Here is a 16926-nt window from a genome sequence, read left to right on the forward strand (position 1 = left end):
TGCGGCTTCTCTCTTCCTTACAAGCCTCTGAGGTGCCAGGGCAAGCATTACCTACCAGCAGTGCCTCCCAGCACAGTGGGACTGAGACATTCCCGGTTGTTATTTCGTCCCGGAGGGCCCTCATTGGGACACCAGGTGTTCAATTCCAGAGTTATTTCTACCCACGCTTTCTTGTTGTAGTGGTCACATGTTGGGACAAAGTGGCTGTCCAGGCTCCAGAGGCCCAACCACATGAGGCTGGCAGTCCTACCCCTGAGAAGGATGCAGTCTTATCTTTAAGACAGAACCTTGAGTTAACTTGTAAGACCTGATTACCTGAAGGCAGCCCCCAGGAATGGTCAGGGAACAGCCTGTGAGCAGCACACTTTGCAGGCTCTTTATTCTAATTCTACTCCCTCCGGGTTCCAAGGCCCCATCATCTCTTGTCCAGGTGCTGCCTGCTGGTACAGGGTGTGCATCTGTGGGTGGTGCAGAGAGCTGACAGCACCTTGGCCTCACATGTTCTCTTCCACTCCTCACCTTGGCAGGGCACCCCAAGAGATGCCCCTATACCCCTTCTTTCTGGCTGAAGGAGCTCCCCCCACAACTGGTCTCCTTACTCTGTACAACATTTTAAAATACATCATGTCATTCCTGGCCTTCTAATGGGCTCCGTTCCCTTCTTCCAGCCCTTCATGAATCCTGCCCTGGGCTTGGTAAGGTACCCTTGTAACCTAGTTACAAATTTCCCTTTTTGCTTGTGCTAACAAGATTTGATTTCTATTACTGGCCACCATCCCTTCTGAGGCCTGTTCTTAACTGTTGTTCTTGGCTTTCGTAAGGTACCCTTCTCATTTCATAATAAATTATCCTTTTTGCATAAACTAAAAAATAAATAAAATACATCATGTCACTTTCCTGCTTAAAGCTGGTCAGTGGCTGCCACCTCACCCAGAGTTACAGCCACAGCCCTTCCCGGGGTCCCAGGATGTGATCTGCACCCTGCGCCCCCCCCCCCCACCATGCTCTCCCCCTGTTCACTTCTCTCCTCCCTCCCTGGCTTGAACAAGCCCATCACATTCCTAGCTGTTCCCTCTGCCAGGGATACGCTAGCCACAGAACTTTTCAGGGCAGGCCCTTCATTTTATTCAGGCTCTGCTTAAATGCCTCCTTCTCAGCAAGGGCTTCTCTGCCACCTAACGTTGACACCCCGCATGCTCTGTACCCAGCCCCAGCACTTATAGCTCTTGGGCTCCATCCTGCAGGTTCCTGGAGCAGAGACCCTGTCTGTGTTGTTCCCCGATCCCCCCAGTACCTTGCACAGTGCCTGGAGCATAGTAGGCTCTCAGTAAAGACTTGGACTGGGTAGACTGTGATGCTGTTTAGAAGAAAGTTTTTCAGAACTCTCTGAAAAGTCCCTCCTCCCCACAAACAGCCTGTCTTTTGAGGCCTGTGAGCAGAGGTCAGCCTTCTTGTGAGGGCCTGGTGGGCAGATGGTGGCTCTCAGGGACCCCTGCACCCATCACAGGAGCTCAGGGCTGGAGGTTTCGGGGCAGCTGCTTGGAGGTGCTACCTGCTGGTACGGGGTGTGCAGGGTGTGTGCTGTGGGCGGCGAGGAGAACTGAGGGCACCTTGGCCTCACACACTCTCTGCCTGTCTCTTCCACTCCTCAGCCTGGCAGGGCACTGCAAAAGAGGCTCCCACACCCATCCTCTGCCCAGCCTGGCCCAGCTCCTCCTCCCTGAGTCCCTTTTGACCAGCAAGCACGCTGGCACTGCCCTCTTTCTGCTGCGCTTGGTGTCTCTCACCTCATCCCACCTGGATCAGTTCCCCCTGCACGAGGGTCTGCGTTTCAGTCCTGGACAGAAGGCCTCCAGTCCCCAGCGCAGTTTCCCTCCTTTCTCGGGTCAGCACAAGCCTCGTGGACCTGGTCACTGGTCACATCTGCTTTTTCCAAGATGCATTAACGACCCTGTCCCCAACCCCCAAAAGCCTCCTAGGTGCTCCCAGTGTACCCTTGACAGCTGGTACAGTCCTGCCTCGAAGCTCTGCCTGGCTCTTTGCCTCTCTCTCCCAGGCAGTGACACCCACAGACAGATCCTCCATCCAGCTGCACGGTACTCAAGTACCTGTCCTTTTCACTTTTTAAATCATCCACAACCTGCCAGGTATAAATTCCTTAAGTCCACTGAGGAGTGAATACTTCCACATGATTACCTCCATCCTGCCAACATTTCAGACATGTCCAGGGCTCCGTGAAAGGATCGTTGCTTCTCCCCGTGCCAGCGTCCCCCACCTAGGTCCCCCAAGGGCCGCTCCGGGGCCATCCTGCCTCCTCTCGGCTGGGCCCCTTCTCCCACCAGTCTTCCTTGGAATGTTGATGTGGTTCTTCCTGGGCCTCCTCCGGGGTCTCTGAACTGGCTTGTATTATCCCTGCTGTTTCTTGGCTTTGGGTCCTGCCCCTCCAAAGGTTCCCATCCCAGGGAAAATCTCCCGTGTCGCTTTCCCTGGCCCGCTGTGGGCAGGATCTCCCAGTGAGAGGGTTCATCGATTACCAGCCTCATCCCCTTCTCCCAGACCCCTGCCCACTTCCTTGGGGCGTCTAGGAGTGGCGCCCTCCAAGCTTTCCTCTCCTCCCCATGTAGAGCCCCCAGGCCCAGAGGAACCAGCAGACGAGGCCTGAGGACAGCCGTTAACTGATGTGACCCGAGACCTGGCTTGCCTTTTTGGTGTTGTCTAGGGCTGGCTTTTTGGTCATCTAGTGCTGCCTGATCTTCCTCGCCCACCCCAACGTACAGAATGCAGGTGGATGAACTTCTCCGGGTTTTGCTGGTTTTCATACTTTTCCTCCCCACTCCTGAGACTTGGGTTCGTTTTCCTTCCTGTTGCACCTTTGAGCCCTGCCCTTCTCTGGCTATCCTCCCAGGACACCCTGGTTTTAGCCTGACTGTCTCATTTATCCATGTATTTATTCGGTAGGAGGCCTAAGAAGCATCTGAGACACAGAGTCCAGGGCAGGGAGTGCCGAGGACAGAATGGCTGCTAACTGTGCCCCTCATTTAATCCTCACTGAGGCTTGAAGGCTAAGTGACCTGCCCAGAGTGAGCAGAGGGAGAGCAGAGAGGATTCTGCTCACAGTAGAAGGCAGGCAGAGGCCCCGGATCTCTGCTCTTCCTGAATGTGTGTGATCCCCTGTAAAGTTTCCGTCCCTGGACAGAGACCCAGAGAGGGCGCTGGGCTGCATCAGGGAGAACCTGGCAACCTCAAACACATGGGGTTCGGGCCCCTCTCCTCTGCTCTCCATCTCTGCCACCTTGGAAACAGGCAGGAGTATCTAAATTGCATTTCCCCCATTTGTGAAGTCAGACTTGTTCCTCCAGATCTGTTTTTGTTTGGGGAGCCCATTCCATGCCAGGCTTTACACTGAGAGCAGAGCCAGACGTGGTCCTGCCCTCGTGGTACCTGCAGTCCAGCGGGAGGGATGGGCACTCATCAGAGATGCACATCCTTCAGCGCAGATGAGCCTGAGAGCAGGGGACCTCGGTGCTTAGACAGCATGAAGCAGGCAGGTCTGGAAAGGTGAGAGCAGCTACGGCACAGGCCCAGACAGCGCCTTTGTGCGGGTCAGAAGAGGCCCCTCGTTTCTCCCTCGAGGCACGGGCCTCGGCCTCCCCATCCCTCAGGTGGGCGTCATAGGCCCGCCTCTGCCCTTGTGCCCTGATGATCGACCTCGAAAACCATCTGTGGGGAGAGCGGGCAAAGTGATGAACAGCAAGAATTTGGGGTCAGAGATTATTCTCCCACTTTCGAGCCATGTGATTTAACTTCTCTGAGCCTTACTCTTCTCACCTGGAAAATGGAAATATTCACATTTTAAATTAATAGGTAAAATCGATGTGTGTAGCTGCTCATAGCCTCCTCTGTCAAGTACTTAGTGGCCTGGTGCCTGGTGCCTGGGAAGCCCTGGGTGACTTTTGTTAATATTAAGGGTTAATACTAATTAATATTAATATTAAAGAGTTAATATTTTGTTACTATTAAGACTGGGCAAGCGCAAGCGAAGCTGCTCAAGGCAGAGCCCCTGGGGCTGCCCCTGTCCCTGCCTGGACCAGCCTGGGGCCTAACGAGCCACCTCCTCTGTTTGCCTTCCTTTAGGAGAACTCCGACACCTTTCTCTTGGCTGTGGACACAGATTGGAAGGTAGGTCTTGGCTTAGCCTCCCCAGATGGGGGACCCACAGCTGGCTGGCCCCTCCCCCTCCCAGCCTGTTCCAGAGGAGGGTCACAGGCTTTCTGTGTACCCCCAGCCTGCAGCTGCAGGGGCTGGGCACCTGGCAGTCTCCAGGACCACCCCCACTGCTCACAGCGGCTCTGCCGGCCCACTGCCAGTGGAGAGATGCCCCCTCCCTCCCTGAACAGAACAGGGAAGGGAGGGGAGGTCTGGTGGGAGTGAGGATGCTGTCATCTGAATCAGCACTTTCCTCCTATGAAAAGCCAGGTTAATGCTCCAAAATAGCTCCTGTTTCCATGGCAGCAGTTGCCCGGGACAACCATGTCCTCTTTAGTTTGATGCCAGATTCCCTGTGAAAACTTGAAATCATTCTTTGTTTTTTGTCCTCTGATTGATGATTTCTGATTTTGCTTACTTGGCCAGCCATTTCTCTCCTTTGAGTCCCATAGTGGCTGTTTATTTCGCCATCTTAGGAGATGTGTGACAGCAGACACAATGGGAGCCTCACAGGGTTCTGGTTCTGAGGCCTCGCTGGCCATCAAAACCTGCTGAACAAAATCAGATCTTTCTGGAACCTTCCTCCTTGCTAGCTGGAGCTAGCCCCCAGGCCACTGCCCAATTTGGGTTAGTCTCTGAGCCCCATGACAACCCCAGCCTCGTGGTCTGGACGCAAGGCTGACGCGGGAGGTCGGGCAGCCTGCCGGCTCCTCCCCCAGGCGCTCGATCTGCAGATCTGGATCCAGCCTTGCATCGGTCCCTTGGTCACGCGCCCCTTCAAGGACGGGAGGGAGCAGAGGTGTCAGAGCAGCCTGTGTGCACATGCTCTGGTCTCCTGGGAGCCCCAGCTCCAAACACAAAGGGCCCTGGAGCTGGGACAAGAGGATGGGGTCTGAGGGAATGGGGACCAATGGGAGCCGAGGATGAGGTCTGAGAGAGTGGGAACTGATGGGAGCCCAGGAGGAGAGAAAAGAGGACGTATCCATGAGGTGGCCCACAGCGCGGGCACGCCAAGGAGTCCTCTTTGCCCTCCCTGCTCCGAATGAGGGCAGGAATGTGTGGACAAACAGCCCCTTCTCTGCAGAAGCGAGCTGGTGAAATAAAATCCGGAGCAGACAGCCCCTGCCCAACGTCGAGTGGGACTCACTCGACCAGCGGTGCCGACTGCCAGACCCCCCAAAACACACCCTGGCGCAGACTGGTGATGAGAGAGGCAATCCGGGGGTCCTCTGTGCCCATGTACTGGGCCCAGCCCACCCTCACCCCCATTTCTCAAGATCCTTTCTTGGTAAAGGGCAGCACGTGTTAAAAGGCACCTTACTGTCTACTCCCTTACACCACATTGCGGTGGCCTTTTCTTTCTTTTCTTTTCTTTCCTCTTCTCTTCTCTTTTCTTTTCTCTTCTTTTCTTCTCTTTTCCTTTTTTAAAGTAAAGCAGCTATGAGGATGGCCCCTATCTGGGCCAAGGTCTGGCAGAGACTTTATCCCATTCAACCCCTTGCCTCAGTGGGCCCAGCCAGTGGGGGAGGCACGACAAACTAGAGTCAGGCTGACTTGAGTCCAGGTCCTGGCCCTGCCACTTATGGACCACGTGACCTCCGGCACAGATCACTACGTCATTTGTAAAGGGAGGCAGGCAGCTTGGACCTCCCCGGGTGTCCGTAGAGTTGGGGACGGTGCCCCCAGGCCAGGCACTCAGACCTTAGGCTGACTGTGACTAGTGGCCCACCAGAGCCAGACTGCCTGGCTGCTGTTCCTGGCTCTGCTCTCTGGCTGTGTGACGTTGGGAATGTTACAGAACCTCTCTGTGCTTCATTCTCCTCATCTGTAAAGTGGATGTTAAGAGGACAAAATAAGGTAACATGTGCAAAGCGTTTGGATAGAGTCTGGCACATGAGAGATATGCTACTAACCATTTGCTACTCTTAGTAATGTGACGTCGGGCCCAGAGTGCTGAGATGCTGTTAGCTCCACCGCTTAGTTCTCTGTGCTTCATATTCCTCATCCTTTCTCATAGGTTTGTGAGAATTATGTTATCCTTGCAGCTACCCATGCAGTAGGCACTGCTGTTCTTCCTGTGTTGAGGCTCAGAGAGGTTAACTGACTTGCCCAAGGTCACACAGCAGGTTTGGCTAGTGGGACCTGAGCCTGCCTTGTTCAGCCACAACTGTACAACCTCCAGGGAAGGGGCCAACAGTTTGGAGAGGCATGCAGATTATCCCCTTTCTCTCCTGGGTGGGCAGGCCTGGGGTCAGGTCTGGAGTGATGTATGCAGCTTTTCCTTACCCTCCTAGCAGCTCTGTAAGGAAGGCACAATTCCTGTTTTATAGTTGAGTCTAAGGCACAAGGTTAAAAAACCTTGCCGGAAGTCGCCCAGCTGGTGGGTTGGGGAACCAGGACTTAAACTCAGGTCTGTGGATTTGAAGCCAGTGAGCTGAGCAGAACTGGGGGCTATGGCTCAGGGTGGGCAGTGTCCGAGGTCAGCTTCTCACCTGGGCCCAAGGGTGGGAAAGGCCACTCAGAGGTTTGGGTGGGCATGAGTTTGGATGGGGACCATGGAGGGGCAGAGGTTTGGTGGCAGAAAGGGTGGGAAGCCACCCCACCCTGTGGTTCTGTGAGAGGCATATGGGAGGATTTTGTGGGCAGATCAGGGGCAGGGCTGTGCCTTGGCACTCTCAGTTGTCAGAACTTCTTCCTGTGCCCTGGTGGCTTTGGAGACCAGGGAACGGACAGGACATGAAGGGCTGGCGGATACCCCATTCCACACCCTGGCTGCCCTGGGAGAGCCCAGGCCCCAGCCCTTTGCCCTAGGCGCGCATCATGAGAGGTCAGTGATGGCACAGGGAAAGTTATTGATGCCCCCCAGGCAGAGGACATGGCCAGGAATAGCACACATGGCAGGTGCTGACCAGGTCACTGGGCACCCAGAGACAGGGAGGTGACCACCTTCCCCCAGGGCAACCAGCCATCATGCAGGCCGGGCGAGCGGCGTGTTCCTTCACTAAAGAGACAGAATGGGGGCACAGGCGCCTGCACCCCTCCCTTCTCTCTGTTGCTCCTGCTTCTCTCAGCCCTTGGGCTCCCTCCTCTGCTCCCTTTCCTGGCCTATTTCTTCTCCTCCTCTGCTCCTTTTGCCTCCCCCTTCTAATCTGTTTACTCTACCTGCATGTCTCTGACTGGCTCCCACCCAAATCCTGAGCCACGTGACCTCCAGCTCCTGTCCTGCTGCTCAGGACAGCCAGAGGCAGCGCATGCACCCTGCTCCTTAGAGCCTCGAGAAGCAAGCCCCACACTGGGTGGCTGCAGGACAGAGGGCTGGGTGTGTCTGAGGGAGGTGGGCATGTCCACGTGGACAGGCTGCCTCCTATCCCTTCTCCTTTGTCTAGTGGCCTCCAGCCCCTCGCTGCAGGATGGGGGTGGGGGAGGGCAGAGCTGGTGTATGCCCACCACATCCCTGGTGCCACAATCTGCCCAGGCCTCCTGGCTCCAGAACCCCCATTTCAGCAACGTGGGGAGGCACTGGGCATACATGTGGGCAGAGTGGGGGCTGCCCTAGGGGAAACCCTGTGGGGTGGAGAAGGAGCAGCCCCCTGGAGTAGGGTCATGACCCAGGTTGCCCCAGGCAGCAGTGACTCCCCATGTCCCCTCTAGGTTAGAGGGTCCAGGCCTTCCTGATGTGGAGGCTGGGCTTGGGGCCCTCTCAGGCCCTCCCTGCTCCCTGGGGTATGAGTCAAGGGCCGTGCTGTCTAGGCATGCCTGTGTGGCCCACCCTGCCCTGCTTTGGTGTGCTTGTCTGTGAGAGACCCCTGTGTACCAGTCACAGGGCACCTCTCATCTTCCTAGCATCCCGTGTGCAGCTGCTGCTGTGAGCCTCAGTGATGGAGGTGGGCGGATGCAGGGGCTGGGCACCATCAAAATTGATGTGTTGCTGGCGGTGGGAGGAGCAGGAGCTAGGATGAGTGAGGACCTCGGAAGCCAATTGGAGCCAAGTTTGTCTCCCCACAGCCAATCTGGGAGCAGGGGCTAGGGTGAACGAGTGGCTGCTCAGAAACCCCGCAGGGAGGAGGGGCTGGCCTAGCCCCAGCAGGCTCCCCATATAAATGGCCCAGAGTAGTGCCCCATCATAGAGCCGTTCGTCTCCCACTTGCGCTGCCCCCTCCCTCTGGACTCTGGTGACTCAGGCCTTTGTTTGCCCTTCCTGGTTGAGGCCGTTTGCCTCCCTCAGCAAGATGCCGGAGTGCTGGGATGGGGTGAGTGAGGGCTCGGGGGGGGGGGGGGGCTGTGAGGCACGCAGGGAGGCAGGGGCATCCCTCTGCCTTTCGCTGATGGTGGCTCTGCCTTCCGTTGCCTAACCTTGGGGGTCACTGAGCAAGGCCAGCAGGTTCCAGGCTCCCTGGTGACCCTGGTCTGCAGCAGCAGTGGCGGGTAGCTGCTGGCCAGGGTCCGCGGGGAAGGTGGGAAGGGCTGAAATCTCTGCAGAAATCGGAATGGGCTGTGACTTGTCTGTAAGCTTTTGTGAACCCATGTGCTGGCGTGGGAATATCCCACTGACAGTGTGTCCTCTGCCTGGCGGCTGTGACCACTCAGCCCTGCAGAGGCTGTTCCCCGCATGTCTAGGGTGTCGTGTCGCTGCATGCAGGTGTCTGCCCTCCGGACCCTGAGGGGTCGTCTTGCTGGGGTGACTGCATGGTGCCAGTCAGGCAGAAGCAGGGAAGTCTGGGTTGTGATGTTAACTGGGCCGTTGGACCAGAGTCCCTGAGGGGAAGGAGGTAATAAGGGGGTCGCTGTGCCTTATTTTCTCAGTGTAGGAAGGCGATGCTGGAGGGATGAGCCTGGGGGTGGCAGGGTTAGGGACCCCATGGGGGAGCAGGGCATCTCCTCCTGCCTGGGGTGCAGGTGCCCAGGCTCAGTGCTGTTCTAACTGAAGGAGGGAGAGGTAGGTAGACCTACCCCTCCAACATCCTCCTCCCCTGTCGGGTTCGCAGGCCGTGGGGTCGGCAGGCACCCAGGCTACGACGTCAGCGCCTACCGGCTGCTGCGGACCGGCTGCCTTGAATTATTGATGCGGTTGACAGGAAGAATCGTACCACCCCCCTCCCCACGTGCTCATGAACTGAATCTCAGCTCGGAAGCCCCCTCCCCCCAGCCCTCAAGGTCACAAGCGAGGGGAGACAGACAGGCAGAGAGGGGACGTCAGAGCCCCCTCCCTTGCTGCCGCAGTGCCTCGGCGCTGGTGCCCATCGGGAGGCGGGGGGGGGGGGCGGGGGCGGACTCTGACGTCACCGGGAGCCAATGGGAGTGCTCGACCCTGTGGGTTGGGGGACTCAGAGTGCGTCCTGCTGGGACGTTTGGCCTCTATCAAGATGAGCTGGATCTGAGTTCCTGGATCGGAGGGGGCTCAGGGACGTCTGCTGGAGGGTTCAGCCAAGGTCACTGTGCCCTGCAGGACAGGCAACTCGGCAGACGCCCCCCTATGGCCCGCCCAGGCCCAGCCCTTCTGTCCCCAGGGAGTTGAGCCTTAGCGGGGCAAGCACTGCGGCTGAGTCCCGCTGCCCTGGGGGATGGGGATCTGGGTGGCAACACCAGGGCTGGGAGGGGACAGGGACCCCTTCACACACATCCACGGGCGGTGGGGGTCTGAGAGAACACCCCTAGGCCCTGTCTTGTGCCCTGCAGGGCTAGAGCTACCCTGGCCCGACTGCCCAGTACCCGCACGAAGCGCACTGCAGCTCTTGTGCTCTGGGGGACCCTCCTGCCCTATCCCCTGCCCTCCACTGCACTGTGCACCCTTCCTGCTCCAGACCCTGCCCTCCAGAGCCAAGAAAGCATGGGAGGTGTGGGTGCGGCAGGGCCCCCCAACCCCAGCAGGGACAGGCAGCGGTGGAGAGGCTGCCTGCTCAGAAGTCTCTTGGGTGGACCTTGCTCGTTTCCTCAGAAAATGCAGCCTGAGGCTGGCACCCTGCCCTCTCTGAGCTTTACCTTGGGCAAGTCAGTTCTTTTTTTCCCAAGCCTCAGTTTCCTCTTCTGTGAGTAAATAAGAAGACACACGAAAAATGTCTGGTCAGCCGTCAGTGAGCAGGAAGCATTCCTTGTTTTGATGGCCCTAAGGTAGGGCAGTCCTGGGCCATGGGAAGGCTGTGCTGGACCTGGCCCTACCTGGAGGCCTCCCAGAAGTGTGGCTCCTGGGGTGTGGCCTTTGGCCACAGGGTTGGCACCTCCTTGTCACTCTCCACTGGAGACAGGCCTGGACAGTGGTCCTCTGAGCCCAGACTTAAAAAGGCCATTCCCCAAGAAGCTGTCTCCTGCCTCCCGAGTCTCCCCTTTCCTGTTGGAGGGAAGAATTTAGATTCTCTCTGAATCTAACTGCTCTAGTGTCCTCTACCTGCAAGGTGGGGAAAAGAGCTCCTTCTCTCTTGCATAACACCTGGCACACAGTAGGTGCTCAGCCAGTCACATGCTGACCCTCCAACCCTAGCCCCACCTCCAACTCCCCAGGCCCCCCTGCTGTGGTTCCCAGGACTCCCCATGGTGCAGGGCAGGGCTGTTTATTCAACTTTGACAGACCCTCTTGGAGTCTCCACCAGTGGCCAAGAGTGACTGGTTCGCAGAGGGACCAGCCAGCAGGGCTCAGGGATGCCCACGCACAGCAGCCCCCATTCTGGGGCCCTTTCCAAGTGCTGAACAGTCAGCAAATAGCAGTTTGTTTAGTTCTCACAGAGTCCCTATGAGATGGCTTGGGAAGAGGTGGCTGAGGCACAGAGAAGTGGCGTGCCCCCCTCAGAATCACACAGTAAGGGGCAGAGCAGGTCTTGAACCTGCAGCATCCAGCTCCTGCTTCCTGAAGGACTGACGACCTGAGCAGCAAAACCAAGGGCATGAACACAGGAAGACCCCAGAGCGGCTGCTGCAAAAGGCCTGTGGGGAGGGGTGGGTGTCTAGCCCGGCCCTGCCTGAGGGAGGCCTTGGGGATCACAGAGAGGGGCATTCGAGGTGGAAGGAATGGCAGGAGCAAGAGCCTGGAGGTGGAACCAGGGGCAGGTGTGGGGGTCGGAGGCTGGGCTGGCCCACATGTGGTCCTTGCCGTGGATTCAAGGCAGGGCTGTTGAGGCCAGTCCCCTTCAGGATCTGCGGCCCTTTTGAAGGGTTCTGAGTCGAGGAGGAACATGATGAAGGCAGGACTCAGTGGGGATGGCAGAGCTGTCCTGGAGGGGCTGCAGCGAGCGGGGGGAAACTGGAGCCTGGAGGGCCGAGTGCAGCAGGGCCTGGGCCTGGGCAGTGGCTGGTTTGCAGATAAGACCAGAACTTGCCCGTGCAGACCAGTTCATGTTGCCCCTGTGCTGAACACCCTTGGGAAGTGGTGCTCCCTTTGGTCTGTCCTCCCTGAGGGCTGCTTGGGGTCCTGAGAAGGGGACACCCGAATCTGGAGCCAGTGGAGGCCCCACCACAGGCCCAGTAGTCCCCAGGGTGCCCCACAGCCTCATTCCCCAGAAGAATCAGGAATGAGGGCTGCCCAGAGTGTCCAGCACCATCTCTCCCATCCAGGAACACGACATCGAGACGCCTTATGGCCTTCTGCACGTGGTGATCCGGGGCTCCCCCAAGGGCAACCGCCCAGCCATCCTCACCTACCACGACGTGGGTCTCAACCGTAAGCATGCCTCAGTCTTATCCCTCCCTCCTCCATCCCCACGCACACATAGCTCTGTGCCCTTAGCCATGTGGGTCTCGGTTTCCCAGCCTCAACCTCCCTCTCAGCGCCCACGGCCTCCCACCCCCTGCTCAGCCACAGCTGAGAGCTGTGTCTTTGCAGACAAGTTGTGCTTCAATACGTTCTTCAACTTTGAGGACATGCAGGAGATCACCAAGCACTTTGTGGTGTGCCACGTGGATGCCCCTGGTCAGCAGGTGGGGGCGTCACAGTTTCCTCAGGGGTAGGTGCCCGGAGCTCCCTCCAGCTCTCCCCAGCTCTGCACCCCTGGCTGCAGTGGCACCTGACCCCCTGCTCTGCCCGCAGGTACCAGTTCCCCTCCATGGAGCAGCTGGCCGCCATGCTCCCCAGCGTGGTGCAGCACTTTGGGTGAGTCCCCGCCCAGCCCTGCTCCTGTGCTGGGGGCCTGGGGGGTGGGGAGTGGCCACCACTGCTACAGAGCCACCAGGGCTAGGGGCTGAGGGCTCTGAGTGGGTCTGCTCCGGATGGCAGTCGCAGGAAACCCCTAGAGTGACCAGCCATGCTCTCTACCAGGTTCAAGTATGTGATTGGCATCGGAGTGGGAGCCGGAGCCTACGTGCTGGCGAAGTTTGCAGTGAGTGCCCCACCGACACACGCCCCCTCCCCAAACAACCCCAGGACAGGTCTCTGCCAGGGGCAACCCCACAGGAACTTTCCCTGCTCTTTCTTCCTCTCCTCCTCACCGTACTTCCTCTTCACTTAGGAAAGTCCTTTTTTCTTTTTTTTCCTCCAAGGAAGTTAACTTAAAAAAAGAGAAAAGTTTACTTTTTCCATACATTGCCTGGAAACACTATAAGCTATAACTTGCTTCAACCATTATGCAAAACCAGAATTTCTGTTAGCAACAAACTATGCAACTAGTTACTCTAGCTGCCAAGTAAGGATTATCCTAATCACTTATATTTAAACACGAATCATTTTTTTAACCAAAAATTACACTTACGTCTGCAACATTTAAAGAAAGTCACGTTTGAGAAACATCATGTCTGGTAGGAGCCCACAAGCTTTCCATCTCTAAAAACAAAAAATTTTAGGATTCAGAAGATTTCTTTCTTCAAAAGAAATTGGCCAAGAATTTTCAACTTCAGTTTCAATTACAGCACTTAATCCCTTTGGTAACGGTAGACCGTTCCCTGCCAGCCCAGACAACCTTGACATGACAGAAGAATTGTATCACCACTTCCGCCTAAACATGGGCAAACAGCTGAACAGGAAACACGAATCTCCCCTATGATATCTAACACAAAACGGGCTTTGGAAAGGTCAGTTTCTCAACATCACCAGGGCTTTTTCTATGAAAGCAAACAAGATATTTTATGGAAGATGGTTAATTCTCAGTTTTGCAACAATGGCATCTTCAAAGATACATTAAAGGGTGGAAAACAGTGACATGGGCATAGATTGAAAACAAATCAAAGAATTTTGAAAGGGTCCAGGTGGGGAAGAGGCCAAGCAGGGTAGCTGGAAGAGCCGCCCGGGCGAATCCCCAGCTGAAGGCATCTGGTCATCATGCACCCTGAAGCCCTTACAGAGCATTCCCTTCTCCTCGGACCCTCCCGGCCGCCTGTGAGATAGGCAGGGCTGGAATTTCAGTTTTCTTTGTGGGAAGACTGGGCCTCCCTGCACCTCGTCCAGGTCCCCGCCCCCCAGCCCTGTCTCCCTGTCGTGATAGCTCATCTTCCCCGACCTAGTGGAGGGGCTGGTGCTGATGAACATCGACCCCAATGGCAAAGGCTGGATCGACTGGGCCGCCACCAAGGTGAGCGGGGTCTGCCTGGACCGGGGCCGTCCTGTCGCGGGCTGGGGTGCGCGGCGGCACTGACGCCGGCCTCTGCCCCGGCCCGCAGCTCTCTGGCCTGACCAGCACTTTACCCGACATGGTGCTATCCCACCTCTTCAGCCAGGTAAGGGGGTAGGGTGTCCTCATGCAGGAGCAGGGGTGGCCGGGCTGGGGGTCTCCAGGCGCCTCAGGCAGCTCCTGAAGGGCCTGGTTCTGCCCCCGCTCAGGGGTACCAGGGCTTCAACCCCCTCCTAGCTGGGCAGGAGGAAGAGGGTGGCGGGGTTACGTGGCATCTGACCTGCCCCAACCCGTACCCTGTGGTCAGCCGCAGGACCACGGCATCTAAGAGTGAGGAGAGGACCCCTCCTCACCTGGGGTTGTTGGCACCCCCACACTCTTCCCCCCACCCCCTCTCCCCTCATCACTGGGGGTGGGGCAGGGGCTGCTCCAGCCACGATGCCTGCTCTGAGCCCGTCCGTGTCTGTTGGCTCCCTTCCGTGCGCCCCACCTGTCCTCCCGGGGCCCAGGAGGAGCTGGTGAGCAACACAGAGTTGGTGCAGAGCTACCGGCAGCAGATCGGGAACGTGGTGAACCAGGCCAACCTGCAGCTCTTCTGGAACATGTACAACAGGTGTGGGCACGTGGGGCCCAGCTGGCAGCAGGAGGAAGCGCTCAAGCCGTTGGGGCCCCCTGGTAGAGGTGCCCCACAGGAGGAAGCAGGCAGGACGGCCACACACTCTCCCAGTGCCTGGGGTCACACCCCTTGAGGGCTCCTCCACTCCTCCTCCCCTGGGCACTGCCGGGGGAGCAGTGGGGGTGTGGGCGCACGCCTGCCCCTACAACCCTGAGCCTCAGTGCTGAGGTCTGTAAATGGGGAGGAGGCTGGATGAAGTGCTCCGGGGAGCCCCTTTGGGGTTGCTCAGCAGGGGAGTACCAGGGCCCCCCATTGGCCTGCCCTCCCTTCTTTTTCTTTTACAAATATTTATTAAGCACCTGCTGTGTGCCCAGTGCTGGAGAAACTTTGGAGAAAAGAGAGGCCCAGGCCCTGCCTCCCTCTAAGGCCCAGGACCCCCCAGCACAGGTGGAGGTTGGTGCACATCGGAGGATAAGAGGCCAGTGTGAGGGCCCAGGTGACATGAGCTGGGGGCCTGGGAAGAAGTCACACATGTGGGGAGCCCTAAGGCCCCAATTTATACAGAACAGGTCCCTGTCTCCCAGATTTACCAATGGCATCTGTGAGGCTTTGTTTAGAGCATACACCCCAAATGTGGGGCCAGCCTGGTGCCTCCAGGGACGGTGGAGGGATGGAGTATGGCTGAAAGAGCAGTGTCAGGCGTGGGGACGCTCCCCCATGCCCGGCCCCAGGATCCAGTCCCGGGATGCTCAAGTCTGCTTCTGCCCCTCCCCGCAGCCGCAGAGACCTGGACATTAACCGGCCTGGAATGGTGCCCAATGCCAAGACGCTCCGGTGAGTGCCCCCCGCCACCACCCACCTTTGCACCGCCCCCTCCAGTACCCAGGGCCAGACAGCCCTCTTTTTCCCTCTGTGTCTGCAGCTGCCCAGTGATGCTGGTGGTCGGGGATAACGCCCCTGCTGAGGATGGGGTGGTGAGTGAGGGACTGCCCTGGTGCAGGTGGGAGGCAGGAGGAAGGGGGGCATTGGCTTCTGGCCAGCAGAGCCAATTCTTGGCCCAACCCAGGGAAGCCTCAGGGGTGGGCACTGGATGGTGGGCTTCTCATCTGACTTCCCCACCACCTGGTCATTCACCTCCACCTGCTGCAACCCCCATCTTTCAGGCGAGGGAGGCCTGGAGACAGGAGGGAGCTGGGGCCAGGGCCAGGCCTCCTGCTGGCCCCCCTCCCCACCCACCAGCAGTGCAGCCTCACCTCAGTCTCAACCCATTTCAGGCCCAGAGACTAAGATCTCTCTTTACTCTAAAATTTGACTCATTCGTTATGAAATAATTCCTGAGCACAGCAGTGATCTCCCTTTGACCTCCACGTGTACCCATTCCATTTGGGGAGCACATGTCACTTCTCCTGTTGGAACTCTGAGAGCAGGCAGCCTGGGAGTTTCATGTCCCCATTAGCCCAGAGGGTCCTGAGTGCCCAGGGACGCACGGAAACCACCACACTCTCCCTGGGCCTGAGGGCTCAGAGGATCAGGGGTGCAGGCTATGTCTGCCAGGGTCCCCTGCTGCTGACCTTGGCCCGCCCTCACCTCAACGCCCAACTCCAGTGGTCCCTGGTGCTCTCCCAGCCATTCCCACCAAGGTGGCTCTGGCTCCCTTGAGGACTCTGCCCAGCCTCTACCCCCCTCCAAAAGTTACGGGTAGTGTAGAGGGTCTCAGGCCCTCAGGGGGCTGCTTCCTGATCCCCAGGGCCTTGGCCTTTCAGAAGGCACCCAGGGAGGTGCTGGCCTATGTCTGCCCCCTGCACTGTCTCCCTCCCCAGTAGGGCCTCCCAGCTCTGGGGATACAACCTGCTTTAGCAACTGGGTTAGGGGGCTCCCTGATACCCCTGGGCACCTCACTCTGCTGAAGCTGGCTCCTTGTCCCCAGGTGGAGTGCAACTCCAAACTGGATCCAACCACCACGACCTTTCTGAAGGTGAGGCCCTTCCCACCATGGACCCAGCCACAGGGAGGGGCCTGCCTGGGGTCCCAGCCAGGGTGGGAGCAGATCAGTGTGCCCAGTCAGGGGATCCCATCCAGGTGTGCAAGGGACAGGCAAGGTGTGGTGTAAGGTGGCCCCTGCTCAGCCCACCGGCCTCTCTCCTTTGCAGATGGCAGATTCCGGGGGGCTCCCCCAGGTCACACAGGTGAGACTCTTGGCCCTCCCTCCCTTACCTGGCCTCGGGTGGGGGAAGCCTTCCCACTACCAGAATCCCAGACAGCCAATCAAAGTGTGTGCCTGTCCCTCCATCCCGCAGCCCGGGAAGTTGACTGAAGCCTTCAAGTACTTCCTGCAAGGCATGGGCTACAGTAAGTGTACCTTCACCCCGCCCCGCCCCAGAGACGGGTGGGCAGGCAGAGAGCTGGGTCTGAGCAGCCTGTGGGCAGGAGGTCCAGGTTACCAGGGCCGGATGCTGTGGCACTCTCAAATCACACGCACCCGACCTGCCTGGGCACCCCCAGGGCATCTCCACGTAGGTTCTAAGTCAGTCGTCCCAGGCCCGGCCCTGCTCTCCTGTGCCGTCCTGTCGGGGAGGC

General features: G+C 58.1%; 1 protein-coding gene across 9 annotated transcripts in view; it reads left to right on the forward strand.

Annotated features, from left to right (window-relative positions):
- Nucleotides 1-16926, forward strand: part of NDRG4 (NDRG family member 4) — a 39489-nt gene that overhangs the window by 18407 nt on the left and 4156 nt on the right. For 6 of the 9 annotated variants that reach the window (XM_032486446.1, XM_032486447.1, XM_032486443.1 and 3 more), the window contains 13 exons: nucleotides 4135-4179; nucleotides 11749-11854; nucleotides 12017-12137; nucleotides 12221-12283; nucleotides 12449-12509; nucleotides 13608-13694; nucleotides 13783-13839; nucleotides 14243-14346; nucleotides 15127-15183; nucleotides 15272-15323; nucleotides 16277-16324; nucleotides 16500-16535; nucleotides 16647-16698. In XM_032486446.1, coding sequence (XP_032342337.1) covers nucleotides 4135-4179; nucleotides 11749-11854; nucleotides 12017-12137; nucleotides 12221-12283; nucleotides 12449-12509; nucleotides 13608-13694; nucleotides 13783-13839; nucleotides 14243-14346; nucleotides 15127-15183; nucleotides 15272-15323; nucleotides 16277-16324; nucleotides 16500-16535; nucleotides 16647-16698 — 889 coding nt within the window. Of the gene's footprint in view, nucleotides 1-2624; nucleotides 2785-4134; nucleotides 4180-4233; nucleotides 8457-11748; nucleotides 11855-12016; nucleotides 12138-12220; nucleotides 12284-12448; nucleotides 12510-13607; nucleotides 13695-13782; nucleotides 13840-14242; nucleotides 14347-15126; nucleotides 15184-15271; nucleotides 15324-16276; nucleotides 16325-16499; nucleotides 16536-16646; nucleotides 16699-16926 lie in introns of those variants that run through there. The other 3 variants (XM_032486448.1, XM_032486449.1, XM_032486450.1) reach the window with 3 other exon arrangements.

This window comes from Camelus ferus, chromosome 9, assembly GCF_009834535.1.
Source record: "Camelus ferus isolate YT-003-E chromosome 9, BCGSAC_Cfer_1.0, whole genome shotgun sequence".
Lineage (NCBI taxonomy): Eukaryota > Metazoa > Chordata > Mammalia > Artiodactyla > Camelidae > Camelus > Camelus ferus.